We start from the raw sequence: 21,127 nt of genomic DNA, 5'->3' as shown, positions 1-21,127 counted from the left end.
TAACAAACATGTAAGAAGCCATTGCTAGAAGCTTAATTTGTACCATTGTGTTTTTTCCCTTTTGCTTTGTTTTCTTGTAGCGCAATTATAAAAGATTTAAAAAAGCAAAAAATTCTACTTGGCTGTACTTTTGATGTGTTTTGTCTGACAGAATCCAAAAGCAACGACATGAATTCATTATTTGCGATCCAGGAACGTAGATAAATATTTAAAGGGCAATAAAGAATGAAGTGAGCCACAGTGGTATGAATGTTTTATTTCAAAAACTGGATCAAGAAGCAAACATCATATGAAGAAGAAACAACTTAACTGCTCTTTTATGACCCTATAAATATATAGCACATGAGCTAATGTGTATCTGTGTATGTATAGTTAAAAAACAATATCTCCTCGAGGACTACAAGATACTGTGCGTTCACTGAACCAGTGTTTTCTTTATAATAGACATAGTGGTTCTTACCCAGAGCTGCAGTACTGCTAAAAATCCAGGTTAACAGATAATTGTTTGTCACATTGAGAGAGCTGATTGGCTGATTGCATAATTCTGTCATTCTGATTGTTTTTTTTTAATGGCACTCATGAGGGAATATAGGAAGAGAACAGTAACAACCATCTTTCCTTTTAATTTGAGATTGCAGCTATATAAATGTGGCTGTTCATAGTTCAGTTTTGGTTCATTTTTAAAGAAGAATGTTCTGCTTTTTTATAATAGAGATGGAGACAGAAGAGGTGACTAAGCAGTGGGATTCAATCCAAGATCACCAAAGTGTCACTGTGGGTCAAGAGATGTGCCACTCTCACAGAAGCCTGCAACACAAGGGAGAGAAGTGCCACTATTAACTATACGGTAGCTTAAACATCTTTATCTCCTGCATGCATTAGTACTGAGCATTTTATTTTCCTATATATCTGAAAATATTGGCAATATAGGCCGGGCAGACACTGACCACAAGAATTTTCACCTTTTAACTTAGTCAATTATTCACTTGGTCTTTTACCCTATTGAATGATGGACTGATAAAAGCCACAGATCAAAGCATCAAAGCATAGTCAACTCACCGGTGTGTGTAACCCGTCTGTATTTACCCAACAGACAGAGGTCTGTCTTCTTCTGGAGGACAACTGGCTGGTCTTCTGGCCTTAGGCCAGTTGAGTGACGAGAGAATATGAAGGAGTACCCATCTAGGCAAGTGCCATCAGCGTCCACTAGTCTGCAGGAGTAGTGGACTGCGTAGTTGTCATAGTCAGTGTCAATAACCCAGTGGTCATCATCTAAGAGCATGGAGAGTGTGGAGGAGAGGTTACTTTTGCAAAACCATTCATTTACAAATTTTCAACTTACATACTGAGAAAAACAACAAAGAAAGTATGAAGCCAAAATAACAGAATATAATATATATAATATAACAGAAACAGAATATATATATATATATATATATATATATATATATATATATATATATATATGTATTTTTTTCACTTAAAAAAACATTAAAGTAAAGATCTTTAATAATACAGCTGTTTGATCCAGTGGTGGATACTGATGTTTTAGTAATTGCATCCCATGTCTAAAATTATTACTTAACCTCCTTTTTCTTTAATAACACAGTAAATACATAGTCATACCCTGACGTTAAAATTGAACTCAACAAAACACTATTCATTTTCCAGTGTCCAGGGTCACGAATTAAGTGCAGCAGTTGATAATTATGTTATATTATCAGTTGGCCTAAGGTCAAAATTCCCCCTTGGTGGTGACTATCAAGTAACAATTACAGTGTCTGGTCGTTCATTGTTGAAAGGATTTCTTTTTAAAGTCTGAACAAAGAAAAATTTGATTCAACATGAAAGATAAAGGTGCTTTTCACTTCATAACTTACTTCCTGTCTGCAAGTAGGATGCAGCTCCCCAATACTTCATCTTAAACTTTGCAGGGTCAGCAGTCTCCTCGAATGTGGCGAACATGTGGGCACACATCTCCCAGTTGCTAGAGGTCAAACAGAGAGAATAAGTCATTACAAAAAATGTGAGACAAAAAAAATTGCATATTGCAAATTGCACACGTTCAAAGCAAAAGCCTCCACAGAACAGAGCCTACTTGAGGATGATGACTCTGCCCTGGGCGGTGGCAGTCATTTTACCATCTTCTTCAATATTTATCTGGGCCACGATGTTGTCAAGCAAGAACAAGCCTTCTGGATCCTTCTTCCCTACAGCATACCATGTCCCTGCATACTACGAGTAGAAGAACACATTAAAGAAAAATCACAGTGGAAAAGTACTACTCAGAAATTATGTAAAACATTTTTTTTAAATAACAACATAGTTAATATTTTTCAACTCACCCTAGTTTTGTCAAAATTCTGCATGACGTTGATGTTGGCTACCTGGCAGTCCTGTGCCCAGCACAGCGCCAGGAGAGAGAGGGCTACAACGTACCGAAGCATTCTACCTCCGAGGAAAGAAGAAGAGAAAGAAGGCACAGACCACAGACAGTTAGAGAAAAAACAGGAGGCATAATGGAGAACAACAACAGAAATACAGACATGCACACTGCACTGCAAGTCCTCAAGACGAGCAGAATGTAATGAAACTCCAAAAAGTACTTCCACAGGGCTACAATAGTGTTTAAAAAATAAAACCAATACCAGAAAAAATGAGATATCTTTAAATATTTGACTGAAAATGTAAAAGCAAACCCCCCTCAAAACAATCCATGTGAGTGTGTACCTTGATACCACAAAGACTCCAAAGAAATCCTCTGATTTTCCGTCTGGACTGGCCTTAAATACAGCTGGCCAGTATTGCATAATAACTTCTGGAGCCCCAGAGCGCCCCTGCTTTCCCCACAGCGAGTTTGCCTTCCATTGGACAAATATTTACGTAAGCGCAGACCCCACTCCTATTGATTTGTGTGTTCTGCACATTTGGTGGACCACCCCTCCCAATCTCCACCACAACATCTGTTTTTTCACTTATTGCTAAAGGATTCCTATTTTTATCAATGCAATGACTGGTAGAACCAGGAAGATCGGATCCACATGTATATGTACACATGTTGCACACGCCGAGAAAACAGTTTGTCACCAGACCTGAATAGGTTTTCAAAGAACAAACAGTTTGTGTTTTCTCAGACTTGACTTTAATGAGCAAATATTTTTTGTGTGGATAGATCCATGTTGTTTGTTTGAAGAAAAATCACAAAATTCTTTTTTTGACGGGGGAGGGCTCTTTCTGTATTTGCCAAAGAAATCATAAAACGCGCTTTGACCAGCATCTGTGTTATTGCATCAGTTGCTTTCATCTTCCAGCTCCGTGTTTGTGTAACTGGAGCTCAGAGTCCACGCTCGGCAGAAAATAATCAATGCGAAAGAAAGGTGATTACGTCTTTTCTAAAAGCAAAGTCTGGAGTTTCAAACGGAGGTCAATAATGATAGGAACTGTTAGCACAACATATATGGAAGCTGATCTTTCTGTATTTTAACCTTGGGATTAATCCATGTCGATGAAATCCAGAGTGCTTAATGCTGTCAATCATAGCTGAACACAAAAGAAGTTTATTGATCGGTTCTTGTGCTGAAGCAAGTGGATCGTGCACGATCGCTATCAGGCATGAACAATATTGTGTTTCCCAAATGTTTCACGCTTGCATTATTCTGTTTTTTGAGGGGTTTGCCCAGTTAAAATACACTTTGGCATAAAAAAGAAATACCTACTCTACTCTCTAAGACAGGTCTGTTTTTCGTCTGCTGGGGCTTTTTCTTTTAAATACAGTGATGCTGTTGTTTTTCACTAAGATCGTAAAACCAGTCTTCTGAGAGCTCGGCTGAATAAAGAAGAGCAAAAGTGAAGCCAAACATCTGCAGATTACATAACCGAAGAGCTGGCCAGCTGAAAAACAGGGCAATCACTCTTGAGTAGAAATAATAGCTCCTGGAATTTGGCCAGAGGTGCTGTAACATTTCACAATTGTGAACGCTGGCCAAGAACCTATATACATTGCACTGCCAGATTTGTCTGTGCGTTAAACATTTATTGTGTGCGGGTGAATAGGAATGTAGTGTTTGAAGTAAGAGCGAGTTTCTTTTTTCTCATGGAAAAGTAAGTTAGTAAAAATCCCTGTATAAAATTGGAACTTGAGTAAAACACCTCATGGCTACATCCACAGTCTCCATCTGAACTTTGGAGCTTTGAAGAGGGCAAAAGCACTGAACACATGCCGATTGAATTTGGGTAGAGTAGTATGTCCCTTTGTAACATAATCCAATCAAATTCCACCCCTACCTGTGCCCTTAAGGGCCAAAATGTAGGACTGACAATGTCAAGATGTATTGGATATACATTGTACAGATTGGATCACGATTAAATGATTAGGAGAGCAATTTGCAAATCTCGTCTCATCTCATCTTATCCAAATAGGTCAATCATTCACAAGGATCCATTAAGTGCAGTGGTTTTTAATCATTAATCGACCTATTTAGCAAAATGCTTACAACTTTCTTATGTTCCAATTACTGGCATTCATAATTATTTTATAGTATCTTTTTTTTAATTGTTGTCTTTTCTGTTATTATTCTATTCCTCTACATATGTACAGAATTCACCTTGCTGCTACTACTGCACATCCACCTAATGTATATACTATATATATATAGTATGTTCTTCCTCTACCCCCCCCCCCCCCCCCAATATTTGCACATGTCGAGGAGCTTGTCAGGTTACATTTCACTGTGTGTTATACTTGTATAACTATACATGTGACAAATAAAGAACCTTGAACCTTGAGTGACGAAACATTTCTCCCACTGAAAACACTACGGCCAGATGTACATAATCAACCTTTTGGGACATATAAAGGATAGTGCACGTGGGGGTTGGGGGGAGAGGACACATTGTGTAACCAAGGTAAAACAAGTTCACATCTGTGAAGCTTAAGGTCCAAAAACACAATGATGTCAAACAATGAATGAATAATTATCAACACAAATCGGCTGTCTGCATTATTTATAAAATCATTCTGATTTTGCTACAAATTCTGTTCATGATTTATTTGTTATTGGTAATGTTACCATATGTGGACATTAACAAAAGCTAATAGTTAGTGTTACATTAAGAATATCATCTATGTGTGATATCATTAGGGTCTCTAGAAGTGGTGGTAAAAACACTCCATGATCACGATATGCAGTTATGGTATCCACATTTTATTAACATCAAGAATCTAATGTTAACCGTGCCCCAGATTGTATGGAGATAGCACATAGACACATATAAACATACAAAGCCAATAGTCTGAGGAGTGAAAATGTGTCTGTAAAATAATAATATGACCTGGACTTTGGGCACAATTTGGCTGAAGACTCTGTATATGATCCTTGTATGTAATTTTGATTAAATTCAAACTAATACTGTTTCGTTCTCTTGACACACAATGGATTCCACAAGCTCATGGGTCCTTTGGCTAGATGAGCTAATAATAAAATAAAAGCTGTGACAAATTCAGGACTCCTGAAGATACCTGGTGTTAATCAAAACTGATTTAACTTTGACAGTGTGACTTCATGTGTGACAGCTGAGCTGCCTGGTGTGTGCATAATTCGCCATGGCCGATCCTTTTCTACATATAGGTTTATGTTTAATAGAGGGCATGGTTAGCACCAATGGATGAAGAACATTGAGAAGATCCTGGATTTGAATCCATTGAGCTGCCAGGTGGTCTTTCTGTGTGGCATTTGCTTGTTCTCTCTGTACCTGTGTGGGTTCTCTCCAGGTTCTCCAGCTTCCTCCCACAGTCCAAAACATGCTGTTGGGTTAATTGGTGATTATAAATTAGCTGTAGGTGCGAATGCTTTTCTGTCTCTCTGTGTTAGCCCTTATGATAGCTGGGCAACTTGTCAAAGGTGTACACCACCTTTCGCCCTATGACATCTGGGATAGGCTCCAGCCAAAATGCAAACCTGAACTGAATAAAAAGATGGATGGCTTTAATAGATAAAAATGTGCTTAAATGATAATCCGCTGTCAATGATCAGAAAGATCAAAAAGATTTGTTACAGTAGCATGCACTGCACATAAAAACATCTCCTTCTGTTTGCTAGTATGGATGGATCATGTAAAAGTAACAAACAAACAAACAAACACCTGAGTAGCGTGTGCTTATTAATCAAAGGTAAAAAAAAATCTTACAAAAAAGGAAATAAAAGAAAGGATAATGAATAAAATGAGGGCATATTTGAAAAAAAAAAAAAGTATATTAGACTGAGAAATGTGGTGTCTTTGTATCCAGGAAGAAACAATTCCTAATAATGCTTATGCACCTGAGGCCTGTACTAGCTAGCTGCTTTCCGTCCGTGCTGGTGGGCAGATAAAGTGTAATGGTTGGAAAATTTGTGTTTGGACATGTTTGATCTCACAGTGCTTCGTCTAACAAATGTGCAAATACATTCCGACAGGACCTGAATTATGTTGGTATCAAATGTTCAGCTACTGAACTACTACTGAATGAATGGAATTGTAGAGAGATCAAAATAACTGGTCCTTTTGTCCATAGTGTCATATCCTGAAAAGTACTCAAAACACACAAAATATAATAAAATGTTTTTTATATATTTGTAGAAAACACATATGAATGCACAACCAAGAAAATACCCATCTGATAGCTGATTGTCTATCTGCCTGTCCTTCCTCCTCCACACACTAGAAGCCAACCACCTCCTCCCGCTGTGAAATTGACTAGTCTAATTTATTTCCACAAACCCTGCTAAATCCGCACGCCCACACACACACCTTTTGTAGTTCTCACTTTTGATAGGCTTGCCTCCTTAATCCTTACAGCAGAAAAAATAAATAAATAAATAAGTAGGAAAAAAAAATGGGACACTCCTTTTCTCAAAGACCTGCCAGCAGCTAACCAGACAGTGGCGTTCGGTTAATAATAGCCAGCCATGGTTGTTTTGTACCTATCCAAGTTCAGCTAATTGGCCAATTTCCAGTTCCAGCACTGATGCCTCCATGAAGGTTTCATTAGAGCGCAGGTAGGCTGCCACACACTGTGAGCTTTAAATAGACGATTATGGCCAGGGACACAATCGCTGCCAGAGACTGATGCTATTTAAGCAAACTACTTCCTCCACTGTAGCAGCAACCACAATAGCACAACAGTGACAAACCTAAAGCAAGGTTGGCTCGCTAGGAAAGCCCTCAATTTAATTCATAACTACAGTTAACATTGACTGAACATTAGCCTGTAGCAGGGATTCCCAAAGCGTGGGCCGGGGCCCCCTGGTGGACTGCAGGAAAAACATAAATTTAGTTCAAAACTGCTTACTCAGTATGCACCGTTACATATTTACATAAATGTATTTATTTATATAAAAAGTGAATTCAAACTGGTAATTGGAGATGTTTAGTTTTTGATATTACTCATTACTCTGACCTAGATTTATTGGAGTTTGTGTCCCAGTGGTGAGTGGTTCATGCATTGGCCTTAGCACTTTGCTCTGACTGGGTAGTATAGCTGGGCAGATCTATTTAAATATTGATAGTATCAATACCGATGCAGGTATTGGTATTAGTGATACTAGCACAATAGTATCAATCATTATAATAGGATACCAGTGTCTATCCTATTATTTCAGGATGTAGGCCACTGAATTGTGTTAAATTAATTATTTTGTTTGGAAATTACAATAATATACCTCAAACACTCACTATGAAAAATGACCCAAAGTGCTTAAGAGACAAAACCAAAAAATATAGTTTCAAAATATAATAAGCACCAAAAAAGCTGTTTTGTTGTGTTAACTAATTGTTGTGGAAAGTAAAAGTCACATTGATTTGATGGTCATTTAAAATGTGTTCAAAATGTGCAAACTGCTGATGATTCATGTAATAAATCATAACACAGTTACATAAGCTGCCTTTTGAAGTTAAAGGTTTTACTATCAGTATTGATATCAGCAATACTGGCTCTGCATTTGCTTGGTGTTGCATTGATATCAACATTAATACTGGGTAGCACTAGCCAGTAATTTATAGCCAACAGTCTGTGTTGTTTATGCTTATTAAATAATATTTTCAAGGTAAAACATCACTTTGTCTTGTATTTTGATTAGAGTGAAGATTTAAGATTGAGTGTTTGTGGTTTTTGATTGGGCCACAGCATTCTTGACGTGACTTGATCTGACTTTTTTGTTGTCTCTGTATCATCATAGGTTCTATATCTTAAAGCATCTTGAGGTGAGACGGTTGTAGTAATTTGGTGCTGTATAAATAAAACTGAATTTGGGAATGGCTTGCCTGTAGGTTGGTAGAGGAAGTGATAGAGTACTGCTGTGTATCTCGTAGAAAGCTACTTTCAGCTGCTCGTTGTCACACGGGGTCACCACAGCATGCAGCTCCGCATGTTTTGTTTTGGCAGAGTTGGACGCCGGATGCCCTTCCTGACACAACCCCACAGGGGATTTGTGTCTCAGACTGGAATCAAACCAGCAACCTTTCACCTGTTTGCTGAATGTGTAAACCACTAGACAATGGATCCACACTGATGTGACTCTTATATACAGCTAGAAATGAATATTAGGGCAAAAAACCCCACTTTTTTTCGGGGCAAATTTTTAGTTCCCCTACAACTGCAGGGATGCAGCCAACTCCATGGCAGCTATTTTTAACCGAATCAGATAAATACAGATAACAGCATCTTACTAAGACGTTAATGAAGCTTCTGTCCTATTGAACCGCAGGGGATAAATTAGCATTATTGGTAACACCTGTGTTGCTATTTCCTGTCCTAAAGGTAACTAAGGTCTGTGGACTTTAGTTTCTCGCCAAAATGCCTGACACCCTGTTTCTTCAGTGACAGCTCCCTTTTGTTATTCTTTACCTCTCCACCATGCCCAGCCTGACATCTGACCTGACAACAATCTGTTTCTCCTCCCTCCAGCTTCACATTGCAAGGATTGCCCGATATAAAATGATCAGCGCTGGGATTTGCGGCCTAAGGACGCTTAAAGCAGGAGGTTTAATGTCATGACGTCACGTTAATTAGCGCCACTTTGATCCTTTCAGCCTCTTAGCCGCACTCTGCCCTGTTCTGTTTGTCGGTTTCCACGAGATGCGTTACTCCCTTTGGGGACCGCGGAGGAGGATGCACAGAGGCTCAAACGGACACTATTGATCCATCCACCCCTGCAGGCCCCGGCACAGCTCCTACCCTCCAGCTTGGCACTTTTTTCCCTGCAGGTGATGCTTTTTTAAAAGAAACAAAAACAAAAAAGGGGGGGACTGTGGCATAAAAAAAGAAAGAAAAAATGGCAGACAAGGATAGTGTGGAAAAATATCTGGAAAACAACCCGCAGTTTGCAAAAGACTACTTTGATAAGAAGCTGCGCGCTGAAGCTCTCACCGCCGCCTTTTCGGCCGACGTGGACATCAAAGACACCGCTTCGTTCAAGGATGTTAACGCCGTGCAAGAAGCCGCCATCATTTTCGAGCTCGTCAAGGAGCTGCAGAAGCCGGAGAACATGGAGCAGGGCCTCCACAAAGTGCTGCAGAGAGTGGCCCTCATCATACAGGCTGACAGGCTCAGTTACTACGCGTGTCGAGGCAGAAACGGAACACTTGAGCTCGCCACCTACCTCTTTGACGTGACTCCGACCTCCAAGTATCAGGCTAACCTTGTCGATCCGCAGACCGAAATCGTGTTTCCTCTGGAGATGGGTATTGTCGGTTTTACCGCCACCTCCAAAAAAACGCAGAATGTTCCTGATGTGTCAAAGGTGAGGAGTTGTGAAGCTTTGTGATAAAACAAATAAACAAAACAAACTCAAAGAAAAAGTAATAATCTAGGTTAAAAATAAATAAATAATAATAATAATGACTAAATATTTTTTTTCTTTTTTTTAAATAAAGGCTTTCATACAGAAATCAGCTACTATATAAAAGAGGCAATATCATAGTTTGTATCTATTTCCTACATTTATATTCATCTTCCCTGTATTATTTATATTTAATAAGGGTCCTGGTATAGTAAATACCGAAATAAGCTAATAACAAGGAGGAAACATATTTTTCACATCTGCCATGTTTTTTCTAAACCAGGTAAATATCAGAATTATTTGCCATGCATCTGCATCTACTGCAAAAATGTGCCTGCAGCATTGATTGTCTTTGTCTTCTGACTGTTTGAAAATTAAAGGTTCTGGTAGTTGATGAACATATGAAAATTTCATGGCCTTTGTAGTTTCAAATAAATAGTTTGGTTTAATAAGACCTGCTGTAAGTTATTTGCTTTTTCTCTCCCCTCAGAATCCAAAGTTCTCTGACTTTGTGGACAAACAGACTGGATACAAGACCAAAAGCATGATGACCTTCCCTCTGATGGCTGAAAAAGAGTGCCTTGGAGTCGTTATGGCGCTAAACAAAATAGGAGCAGAGCATTTCACTCCAGAAGATGAGGCGGTAAGGATACAAGCTTAAGTGTGTATATATATATATATACATATATATGGGTTTATCCCTAATGGCTTTCAGCGTGTGGCATTACATAACGGTATTAGAGTGTCATCAAACGATTATTACGCCCTCTTTGTCTTAACGTCTAAACTGCATCTTATTTGGCAGTAATTGTGTTAAACACATGCATAGTTGCTCTTCTTTTACTGTCAAAACCCTGCGCTCAAGCCGTTTGAACTGTGCAGCTAAATAAAGGTTATTGGCATAATTACATCTTACCAGTGGGGTGCAAAACACTTCAATTATGTCAGTGGGAGCCAATCAGACCTGAGTGACTCGGTGCGATTAGTTTTGAGCACTAACGTTTAAGTAAGGCATAAAGATTTAAGTATGATTCTGTTATCTCTGTAGTCTGCATCAGAGACCATTCACTACTGCCTCTGAAGCCATATGCTCACAATGAGGTACAATTACTGAAAGATTAAACTGGGTCAGAAGGAAATTGTGTTTTTTTTTACAGACTCTTGGGAGTCTGGCGATAGCGTCTGGTAACAGTGATGATTTTCAGAAAGAGAGAATTGGTTGATGTGCAGGGCAAAGCCTTTAACTCTTAAGATTAAAATCTTGCACCTTACAAATGTAATTTCCAGCGTTTAAGAAAAAAAACACACCCACTTAGGATCAGAGTGAAATGAGATTTCACCTGCTTTCTATCATATTATTCCTACACAGTTACCGTTATACGCCAAATCGTGTTGCGACGTTGCGCTGTAGCAGTAAAGGTTCTCATGTGTCACAGCATTGAACCTGCTGTCTAATCTGATTTGGTCCTTAGCTCTTCCACAAGTACATGAACTTTGCTCAAGTCATCGCCCTGCAGCACTACACAGCCTACATGTGGAATGTGGAATCCAGGAGAAGTCAGGTAAACCCAACTGTGCCATGTGTTCAGTCTAAAATCACTGATGATTTTGTCTCCTTTAAAATCTGTATTTAAAGAAAAAACAAAAATAAGCATTTCCTCCAGATGCTTTCCTGCATTCATGTTTTTACTTCTAACTTTAGGTGCTGCTCTGGTCAGCCAGTAAAGTGTTTGAGGAGTTGACAGACATTGAGAGACAGTTCCACAAAGCACTGTACACCGTAAGGACCTATCTACAATGCGAAAGATACTCAGTGGCTCTGTTGGACATGACCAAAGAGAAGGTTGGTTTTGCAGAATTGATTCAGTTATGCAGTCGGGCAGCTGCACACATAAATAACCCGATGCAGTCATTTCCTGGGTTTTATTTTCCTCCAGGAATTTTATGATGAATGGCCGGTGAAACTTGGAGATGTGGAACCTTATAAAGGACCCAAAACACCAGACGGCAGGGTAAGACGTTCATTTATATCTTCATTAAATCAGCTCTCTTTTTCCATGTGGCATTTTTACCTAATTACATTTTTTTGCAAAGATCATCAGGTTTGCTTTTTGTACAGGAAGTCAACTTTTACAAGATCATTGACTACCTCCTGGAAGGCAAAGAAGAAATCAAAGTCATACCGTGAGCAACACTGGCTACATACAAATGCACTCAAACATTTCATTTCAATATACAACATAAAAGCAGACCAAAGTGCACTTCCCAAAAACGCTGACTTTAAGTAAGTAATTTTCTGCTCTTTATTACTTCTTCTCCTTCCCACCTATCAGCTCTGGCATCACTACAGCCTATAGAGAGTTTATAGAGCTCGTCTTGGCACAGCAGTGCTTTAGGATCATGATATTCATTTGTAATTTAATTAGTAATTTAACAACAAGTCAAACTACTAATTAAATTGAGTACAATTACTTTAATAAACAATTTGATTACATGTGAATTTTCCTGGTAATTGTGTTACAAAAGTGCAAACTACAACTTTAAATCGACTGGAATCTGGTCAAATAAAACTTACGTGATTCAGTTTACCACAAGAATGAATTATTTTAAGAAATAAACATTTTATTTTTATATTTCAGTTGCATTTTACTCAAAATTATTACCTCATGTTTATGGGGGCAAATAATTTTTTTGCAAGTATGTGTCCTTGACTTGTAATTGAGAACATTATAAATTTGAGAGGCTATATTTTTCAAAATAAAAGTCCTAGCTAGTCCATGTACAAAATGGTCAAAATTGCAGGCAGTCAGTACATTTTAAAATAGATGAAGCAGTCACGCTTGCCCACAACATTCATCTTCTATTTAGGTCAGAAGTAATTCTGGGGGGGGGTCCTGATGAATGTTATTTGGAGACTAACAATAAGGTGTATATAAGTAAGTCTGCTTTGAAAGAGCGCCCACTCTTTAATATGCGTCTCACTCAAATTCACCTTGCTGTGTGTGCTCCTTTTTGCAGTGGTCCCCCAGTCGATCACTGGGCTTTGGTTAGCGGCCTACCAACCTATGTGGCCGAGAATGGCTTTGTAAGTACATTTTCTTTTTAGCTGAATTACCAAAACAAGCAAAGAATGAAAGTAACTTGTGTACCCATCAACAACTGATGCGGTCTGATTAAAAACCAGTTGTGCATATAACCGGTGCATTTATGTGGAATACAATCTGCAAACTTTTAAGGCCACATGCAACAATCAAAGATAGATTGATTAAAACTGTCGATACATGTGAAAATATTTTTTTGTGATTGCTTGCAGATTTGCAACATGATGAATGTGGCTGCAGATGACTACTTCACTTTCCAGGTGCGGGACTTTTTCCTCTCTTTGTGCTTGGGTGGTTAATGCACATTAACGCAAAAACATAAAACGTATAAAACACATCGCCGTGTCTTTCAGAAAGAGGCTGTGGACGAGACGGGGTTTGTCATCAAAAACGTCCTGTCGCTGCCCATCGTCAACAAGAAGGAAGAAATCGTGGGCATCGCCACGTTCTTTAACAGGAAAGACGGCAAACCGTTCGATGAACATGACGAACAGATCACTGAGGTTGGCGTCCTCTCTCACTCTCGCTGTGACCCTCACACACAATGTCATGTTGTTGTTTGTGTGTAAATCTTTAGCACTCCGCTGTAGCAGAAAACTGCATGAATTTGCATGCTGGCTGTATTACTACGCATATATTACATGAGGGAAAGTGTTTTTACAGGAGTTTGATGTAAATCAGGGTTATGCGGGGTCACAGCTCAGTAGATCCTGCTTCTGTTTTCTCATGCTTTCTTGATCTCGTTGTTTGCACCAGGCCCTGACACAGTTCCTCGGCTGGTCAGTGCTGAACTGTGACACCTATGACAAGCTGAACCGTATGGAGTGGAGGAAGGATATCGCCCAGGAGATGCTCATGTACCAGACCAGATGTACCACGGATGAGCTGCAGTCCATTCTGGTTAGCGTCACCTTGCCTTTTTCTTTTCCGAAACCTACCTCTGACCTCTCAGCATTTGTTCGAGAAGCAATTTAAGCAGGAATTTAAAGTAGTCAAAGGGTAATGCACTGTGAAAAGCTTATTGAGTAGCAGTCCTACATTACCAGCTATTAGGGGACTGATAGGAGGTCTAATGGATGATATATCCACTTGGCAAGAGAAGATTTGACAAGAGTTTACAAGGGTACTTCTGGGAGTACTTGTCTGAAATCTCTGAAAGTATAACATAACATGCAATGTAAATGTCAGCTGAAATGATTGTTTTCTCGTTTACAACCAGAACACCAAGGAGAAGTTTGATGCCGATCCTGAAGACTGCGAACAGAAAGACATGTACAAACTGTTGGTGAGCTGCTCATCAGTCAATCGTTTCATTTAGTTTGAACCAAAATAAAGTTGGTCCACAAGAAAGACACTGTAAGCATTTCAGGGAATAATCCACGCATGTCGTGTGTTTCTGTTCAGAGGTCAAACATCCCGGTGGCAGACAACGTCAACGGCGAGAATCTGTACCTGTTCTCCTTCAGCGACTTCCCCGTGACCGAGTTCGACCTCATCAAAGCCGGCATTCGCATGTTCTTCGAACTCGGAGTCGTCGAGAAGTTTAAAGTTCCCGCAGAAGTGAGTCGTATAATCAGACGCTTGCTTTGATAAACCTGTTCAAACAAGACGCGCTCGAACTGCTCTCCCGGTTCTTTTATCATTTCTCAACGTGGCGTTTTTGTCCTTAAATGCTCCCGAAGCAAAGTTCTGATGCAAATATAAAGATGATCATCATGTTGCAAATCCTTTGGAACTTAAAACTGCTGCTATTTTATTAATAATGAGAGAAGAGACGAGCCTTGGGGACACAGAATGTTCGTGGCATCATCTGTGAATCTTTTTTGGCAACAGGCATGCTGCCATGGCTCTGGGAACAAAGAAGTGGATGCGATCCTTAATTAGACTGTCGAAGCGTGCCATGCTGTACTGCAGTTACAAATATGAGGGATTCTCTGTAGTGTTGTAGGGCAAGAGTTGCTTTCCTTAGGCATAGAAAGAAAGTGCACCACCTATACAATTTCCTCTCCTTTTTGCTTTGTTTTTAAATCCGAACCCTCCCTTTCCCCCTCAGACGCTGACCAGGTGGATGTACACCGTGAGGAAGGGTTATCGTTCCATTACCTACCACAACTGGAGGCACGGTTTCAATGTAGGCCACACTATGTTCTGCCTGCTGCAGGTAAGGCCTGCACAACATCCAGTTCTTGCTACATAGATTAAGCACAAGCCTTTTAAACTTTTCTAAGCTCTTATTTGACTCTTTCTTCTACTACAGACAGGAAAGCTAAGGAAATACTACACTGATCTCGATGCCTTTGCCATGGTGGCCGCTGCTTTCTGCCATGATATCGACCACAGAGGAACCAACAACCTCTACCAGACAAAGCAAGTCAAACCGACTCTTTTATGAACGTGTTCGGCAATATATGGACCTGTGTCTAAACTGTCTCTTTTTCCCCCTGTAGGAGTGCAGCTCCTCTGGCCAGACTTCATGGCTCCTCCATCATGGAGAGACACCATTTGGAGTACAGCAAGACTCTAATGGGGGAGGAGGTACGACATTTTTTTCTTGTCCAGTAATTTCAGTTGTGATATTTAAAAAGGAAAAACACACGCGTTTGATCACTATTCATGATCTCCCGCAGAGCTTGAACATCTTCTGCAACCTCCAGAAGCGTCAGTTTGAGAATGTGCAGCACTTGTTCGACGTCTGCATCATCGCCACAGATCTGGCGCTTTACTTCAAGTAGGTTTGCTGCAGATCGGCCGTTTTGCAGCCACAGTTAATGCGAGACGTAAAAGAACGGCTAGTCAAAGACGCGATCGCAAAAGCTGTAAAAAAGCAGCCCAGTTGACGTGACCCGTTTCTCTTCACACAGAAAGAGAACCATGTTCCAAAACATCGTGAATGCCACGGAGCCAATGGCAGACGAAAAAGAGGCCACGGCTTTTGTTTCCAACAACCCCATCAGGAAGGAAATCATCATGTATGTAAACTGATTTAACGTGCTGAGAAAAGTCTGTCCAGTTGACTTTAGAAAGATGAGGAGATTTCTCAGACAGCAGGCCATGGCAAATCATCAGCGTGTTGCATGTCCTGTTTTTTTTTTCTTTGTCCCTCTGACTGTGTGTTTGTCTCACACCTTCAGGGCCATGATGATGACAGGTTGTGACTTGTCAGCCATCACCAAGCCCTGGGAGGTACAGAGCAAGGTGGGTGACCTTTACAGCGCTGACAAGGCCTGATTTCAAAATATCAGGGGAAGTTCACAAGAAAATAAAAACTCACACTAGTACGGGAAGAAATGAGCTATTTGTGTTATTCTGTTTGATATCAGTAAAAAAGTTCCATATTTATAGCTGCCAGAAGACATCCTGACCTGATCCGGTGAAATCCCATGTGTAGTTTGAAGAGTACTGAAAATAACTCGGCGGCGCTCATGCTGTACTTCCGTCACTGCGTGCCTTTGATTTCCCTGCATCACGCTTTGTTTTGTTTGTTGCCCTGTTTTGTCTGCAGGTGGCTCTGATGGTGGCTGCTGAGTTCTGGGAACAGGGCGATTTGGAGAAAACTGTTTTGGACCAGCAACCAATTGTAAGAGCCGCACCCCCTCCTGTGGCTTTCTTCTTGTCCGTTCACGTTTTTTTTAAGCATTACAGAGCAACTGTTTGACCCTCTTTCACCTGAAAACTCTTCCTCTTGTCTCTCTCAGCCCATGATGGACAGAAACTGTGCCGAGCAGCTCCCCAAGATGCAGTGTGGTTTCATCGACTTTGTGTGCTCATTTGTGTACAAGGTGAAAACTTTTTCTTTTTTTTTACACTGTGCCGCCCTGCCAAAAGATGACTAGTGGAGGCTGGTAGTGAAACAGACAAGAAAGGAAGTCTGGTCTATGTTGCAGTAGTTTATCTGTATTTTTAAACAAGCGCCAACACTACTGCAACTGTGTAATCCTACTGTGAGGGGCCTTTAAGAAAGGCAAAGCCAAACAAAAATAACTTAGCACAGTCATTAACCTTACTCGGAACCTTTACAGTGTTTCCAAGGCAATAATATTTATTTTCAAGCCCTCCTGAACAGCTCAATGAAAAGCCAGGTGTAAGTGTTCCCATATTTCATAAATAATAATTAGAACAGAGAGGACTCTTTGGTGATAAAGTTGAACATTCGATACAACAAAACGTCACTGCACAGAGCAGGAGCAAAAACATTGGTGCCGATTGCAAACTGGCAATTTCACACGCAGTGTCATTATTAGCGTTACAGAAAGCAGCGCAGCGGCATCAGCCATCTTAGGTTGTGTAACAGGATGTATTGAGATTACCTGTTGAGCCCAGAAGGAAGGCCAGCTACACGACAGGTGAAGAAATTTAAAGAAACTACAGGACCTTTGGGGACACCGTGCTGGTGTGGTTTGGGTCTGTTTGTCCACAGAGAAGAGACACAGGCATGTTCTGAGTGATCACCTTTGGGATTTTTCCTAATCATGGCACAAAGAAACAAAGGACTCTGTCTGCACCTGATCAGTAAATTTATAGCAGGCGTCCTTCAAATACCCAGCATGCTCTCTGGTTCTGACTTTAAGCCCAGCCATTTCTTTCTCGGTTCAAGTTTGGGCACCAGTTCTACATCACTGGAAAGCGTGTATAAGTAATTAGTGTTGCTGTTAATTTGTCACCAGATGGTATTTACACTAGAATAAACACATCCATGAATCTGCTGTCCTTGCAGGCCAGTGCTGTAAGAGGCAGAACATATTAGTGCAAGAGGGGGGGAGGGGGGGACTGCATTCTTTCAGTTATTATATAACATAAGTAACACATACTTACATTTCATTTGTTTTTCTTTTCCCAGGAATTCTCAAGGTTCCACAAAGAGATCCAGCCTATGTTTGACGGCCTGAACAATAACAGGGCACACTGGAACGAGCTGGCTGAAGTATACAACGCGAAGATGAAGGCCATTGAGGATGAGAAGAAGAAACTAGAAGAAGAGGAAGCCAGAAAAGGTAAGAATATCTTTGTGCGATCATTAATCTGTTGGCTCGACAGAAGAGTTCATCTTTCTTTTTTCTTTTTTTCTTCTTTGTATATTTAGCTGGTGGCGAAGGAGGGAAATCAAAGACGTGCACCATCTGTTAAGTTCCACCAGTGCTTGGATCTGAACTGATACAGTCTGTTTAGGACTAATCTAGACAACACTAGTCTTTCCTGGTCTGAAAGCTCATCTCATCTAAGCTTTTTCCTCGGTGTGGTCTCGCCTACACCACTGTAGTTCTGGTTATTCGGTGTTTCATTCATGTAGTCCGGTCCAGCCCTGTATGGACCGGACTACATACAGGGCTGGAATAGACCCACCTAACCTTTTCTTCAAGGAGGGAAGAGTCAAAGACTTCACCGTGAAGTAAACCTGGACGAGAAGCTGTTCGACTTTGAAAGCACGACACGTTTGAATCTTCTCCTTCCTGCTGAACAATGTTGTGGACATTTTTAAAGAAAAATCATACCGTTGCAAAAATTCCTTAGTGTTAACCAAAAATATTTCTGACATGTTTTAAAAGTGTGGCTGGATAAACTTCAATATTCAGGAAGGAAAAACTAGTTATGCGTAGTTGAGATAGGGTGCAGCGTGTGGGGTGTACACATGCCAAAGCATGTACAGTGCTGCTGTAGACAAGTCAGAGAGCGCTCCTGTTGGCAGTCAGTTAACACGCAGTATATTTTAATACTGTAGGTCGCACAACGCACTTAGCTGATGCTATTTTGACAGTAGCAGACGTGATAAAGTGAGGGAGGGCAGGCTGGGACACGTAACGTCATGGCTACGGACCTGAGGAAAGGGGCTAAAGGAAATGTGTGAAATTAATTCCTTCACATTAAGAGTAGGAAAGCTGCAATCTGAGGGACCTGTTAATGCTTTAGTGGTGAAAAGTAAGGAATGCATGTAATAGTGAGAAACGCACTGTCTTGAAATAAAGACCGATGTCTCTTACCTCAAAAGGCACTAAGAAGCTGTGTGAAGGTGTTTGTATTTTAATATGCAACTATATCTATATATACTTCTTTTTTTTTTTTTGATTCTTTGAGTATTTTGTACTTGGACTGTCTTGGAAGGAGGATGGAGGGGAGCTTTGAAAGAGGACAAATTATCACTAGAATCACATCCAGACGTTGAGTCTGTGTTTTGCACTTGCGAACCTTTATCGTCAGCTTTGATGAATTCCTCTGAGCTGCGCTGAACTGTGGAAAGACACAATTTTACTACACGGGTATTAAGATTGAACTTACAATTTCTTATCGATCCCATTTAAAAGTCTTTTTAAATGTAAATGATTTCACATGTTTATAGTTTATGGCATAGGAATTGTAAAATGTAAATTTATATAAACTTATTGAAGGTTGTAAAGGCAACTTTTGCTTCTTGTAAGCAGGCGAGCGTTGCAGTAGATCTACCTCTTCTGTAAGAGGATTTGATTGCCTGCCAGTGTTTGCGATCCACACAGCTTTAAATAACCGTCTTACTGAGGAGGTAAAAAAAAAAAAAAGGCTTATCATATATATGTGCAGAGACTTGTTTTTGTGAAGATGCAGCTAGAGCATCATTGATTGTACGGTGGTACAGGCCAAAGTCGTCTCCTTCTTTCTTCATTGATGTAACCGTGAGACAAATAAGGCAATAACTGCTCAACTCAGTGTAAATCTATGCCACCCACGTAAAACCAAATTGAACCGATCTGGGCTGAAAACGTAAGAGTTTACAGTGCAAGCAGAGTGCACTTTCTTGTTAGCACTGCGGCTGTGGCTTTCATCTCCCTGTTACGCAATGTCTCCTCTAATCAATGGGGCATCAATCAGAGGCACTTGATCCTATCAGAAGGGCTTTGGGAGTACCTGGAAACTACCTTGTCTGCTGCTTGAGGTGAAGCGAGGAGCCGTTGTAATCCCTGCATCCAAAACTGTGCAAAAAAACAAACATTTACGAAATGTGAGAGATATGTTTCAGTGATTTCATAATCTTATCTTGCTGCACACATTTTATATGAAATCTTACACCATCAGTTCTGTCTCCAGTTATGTAAAAAAAAAAAAAAACAGCCCCTTGGCTTTTCTTTTGGATCCTTTGTGTGACACAAAAAAAGCACTATATACTTTCTACTTAATCCATCAACTGTCATTCAGACATTAGAAATCTATCATTTGATGTATGAAATGACCTCTGTATGAGTCATGAGATGTAATATGTGTAAGCAAATAAAGGATATTATGGATGCAAAAGAGTAAAGAGCATCGCTTTTTTTGGGCTTGAAAATAGGACAGCACGTGCAGAGGCGACACTTTCTCTCTTCTTCGCAAGTTGAGTTATGCACATTAAAGTTAAACACAGGCAGAGAGTGAACCTGAGATCCTCTGGGCTTAGCTGCGACAGTGCTCGTCGGAAAGCCATATATCACCGGGGGGATCTTAGAGGCTCCAAAGCTGGATGAGCCATTGGGGAAAGAGGATCAGTGGATTGGTTGTGATCCCTGCCCGATTCAGTACCATCTCACTTTTCTGCTCAGCGTTGCGCCTGTGACCTGCTGTGTGCAAATTCCGCCTGGAGAAAGCTGGAAATTGCACATTGAAGTGTAGGAAAATAACACAATTAAGAGCGGCTGCAGCAGTGCAATCCAGTGTGTGCGTTGCATAGAGAGGACAGGATGCTGCTGAGGCCTCCGCTGACAATGTGAAATATGTGACATGAAACACAGAGCAGTAATTTATCATTTCGCCGAATGCTTCTGCGCCAACGCAACCCTTAGATCCCCGGAGAGTTTGCAGGTCGGCGAGTGCAACTCTCTTCACAGTCCACCTCTACTGGAATAAAAAGTTAGTGGCTTATTATAACTCGGATGGCTGAGATTCAGCTGATGTTAATAAGACACAAGTAACCAATATCTAGTTTGAGGAGAACCAATTTTGTGGAAACTTGGACTTGAATACAGACTGGACTTTTTCTGGATTCTTCAATGAGAGCGAAAAATTGGTGTTACTTTTCAACTTCTAAATCACGAGGGAAAAACACAAGCAACATATCCAAGAAAACGGACTTTGACAGCACAATTGATCAGCTGAAAAGGTGTACAAGTGTAGCTGCAGGCTGAATCGTATCCTGCCTAAACTCCAAAACAAGCTGTTATTGCTCAGTGGACTGTACTTAACTACCTGTTAGCTTACATCGCCATGAATCAC

At 40.3% G+C, this 21,127-nt stretch overlaps 2 protein-coding genes across 2 annotated transcripts; one reads left to right on the top strand and one right to left on the bottom strand.

Moving 5' to 3' along the window:
- Window positions 1–241: 241 nt before the first annotated feature.
- Window positions 242–2,858, bottom strand: rbp4 (retinol binding protein 4, plasma). The gene is made up of 6 exons (XM_006791237.3): window positions 2,731–2,858; window positions 2,346–2,448; window positions 2,099–2,235; window positions 1,881–1,987; window positions 1,060–1,272; window positions 242–807 (listed from the first exon to the last, which is right to left on the bottom strand). Exons 1-6 carry the CDS (start codon window positions 2,808–2,810, stop codon window positions 770–772), a joined length of 678 nt encoding a protein of 225 aa, XP_006791300.1. The 5' UTR covers window positions 2,811–2,858; the 3' UTR covers window positions 242–769.
- A 6,247-nt stretch (window positions 2,859–9,105) lies between these two features.
- Window positions 9,106–20,180, top strand: pde6c (phosphodiesterase 6C, cGMP-specific, cone, alpha prime). The gene is made up of 22 exons (XM_087844654.1): window positions 9,106–9,776; window positions 10,306–10,458; window positions 11,288–11,377; window positions 11,518–11,658; window positions 11,753–11,827; window positions 11,935–11,999; window positions 12,834–12,900; window positions 13,129–13,176; window positions 13,270–13,419; window positions 13,673–13,816; window positions 14,136–14,201; window positions 14,321–14,476; window positions 14,970–15,077; window positions 15,174–15,283; window positions 15,364–15,451; window positions 15,544–15,644; window positions 15,778–15,885; window positions 16,048–16,111; window positions 16,419–16,493; window positions 16,612–16,695; window positions 17,754–17,907; window positions 17,997–20,180. Exons 1-22 carry the CDS (start codon window positions 9,309–9,311, stop codon window positions 18,038–18,040), a joined length of 2,559 nt encoding a protein of 852 aa, XP_087700780.1. The 5' UTR covers window positions 9,106–9,308; the 3' UTR covers window positions 18,041–20,180.
- Window positions 20,181–21,127: the final 947 nt, after the last annotated feature.

The sequence above is a fragment of the Neolamprologus brichardi genome, chromosome 8 (assembly GCF_056152115.1).
Source record: "Neolamprologus brichardi isolate AB-2024 chromosome 8, ASM5615211v1, whole genome shotgun sequence".
NCBI lineage: Eukaryota > Metazoa > Chordata > Actinopteri > Cichliformes > Cichlidae > Neolamprologus > Neolamprologus brichardi.
The sequence above is the reverse complement of the archived record's forward strand: the minus strand, read 5'-3'. Positions and strand labels throughout refer to the sequence as shown.

What these genes read in the sequence shown, in the direction of transcription:
- rbp4 (XM_006791237.3), bottom strand. Translation starts at nt 2,810, where the DNA reads ATGCAATACTGGCCAGCTGTATTTAAGGCCAGTCCAGACGGAAAATCA. An exon ending in GGCAGAGTCATCATCCTCAA is followed by an intron (nt 1,988 to 2,098) that starts GTAGGCTCTGTT and finishes TTTGACCTCTAG; the next exon opens with CAACTGGGAGATGTGTGCCC. An exon ending in ATCCTACTTGCAGACAGGAA is followed by an intron (nt 1,273 to 1,880) that starts GTAAGTTATGAA and finishes CCATGCTCTTAG; the next exon opens with ATGATGACCACTGGGTTATT.
- pde6c (XM_087844654.1), top strand. Translation starts at nt 9,309, where the DNA reads ATGGCAGACAAGGATAGTGTGGAAAAATATCTGGAAAACAACCCGCAG. An exon ending in ATGACTACTTCACTTTCCAG is followed by an intron (nt 13,177 to 13,269) that starts GTGCGGGACTTT and finishes CGTGTCTTTCAG; the next exon opens with AAAGAGGCTGTGGACGAGAC. An exon ending in ATCAGGAAGGAAATCATCAT is followed by an intron (nt 15,886 to 16,047) that starts GTATGTAAACTG and finishes TCACACCTTCAG; the next exon opens with GGCCATGATGATGACAGGTT.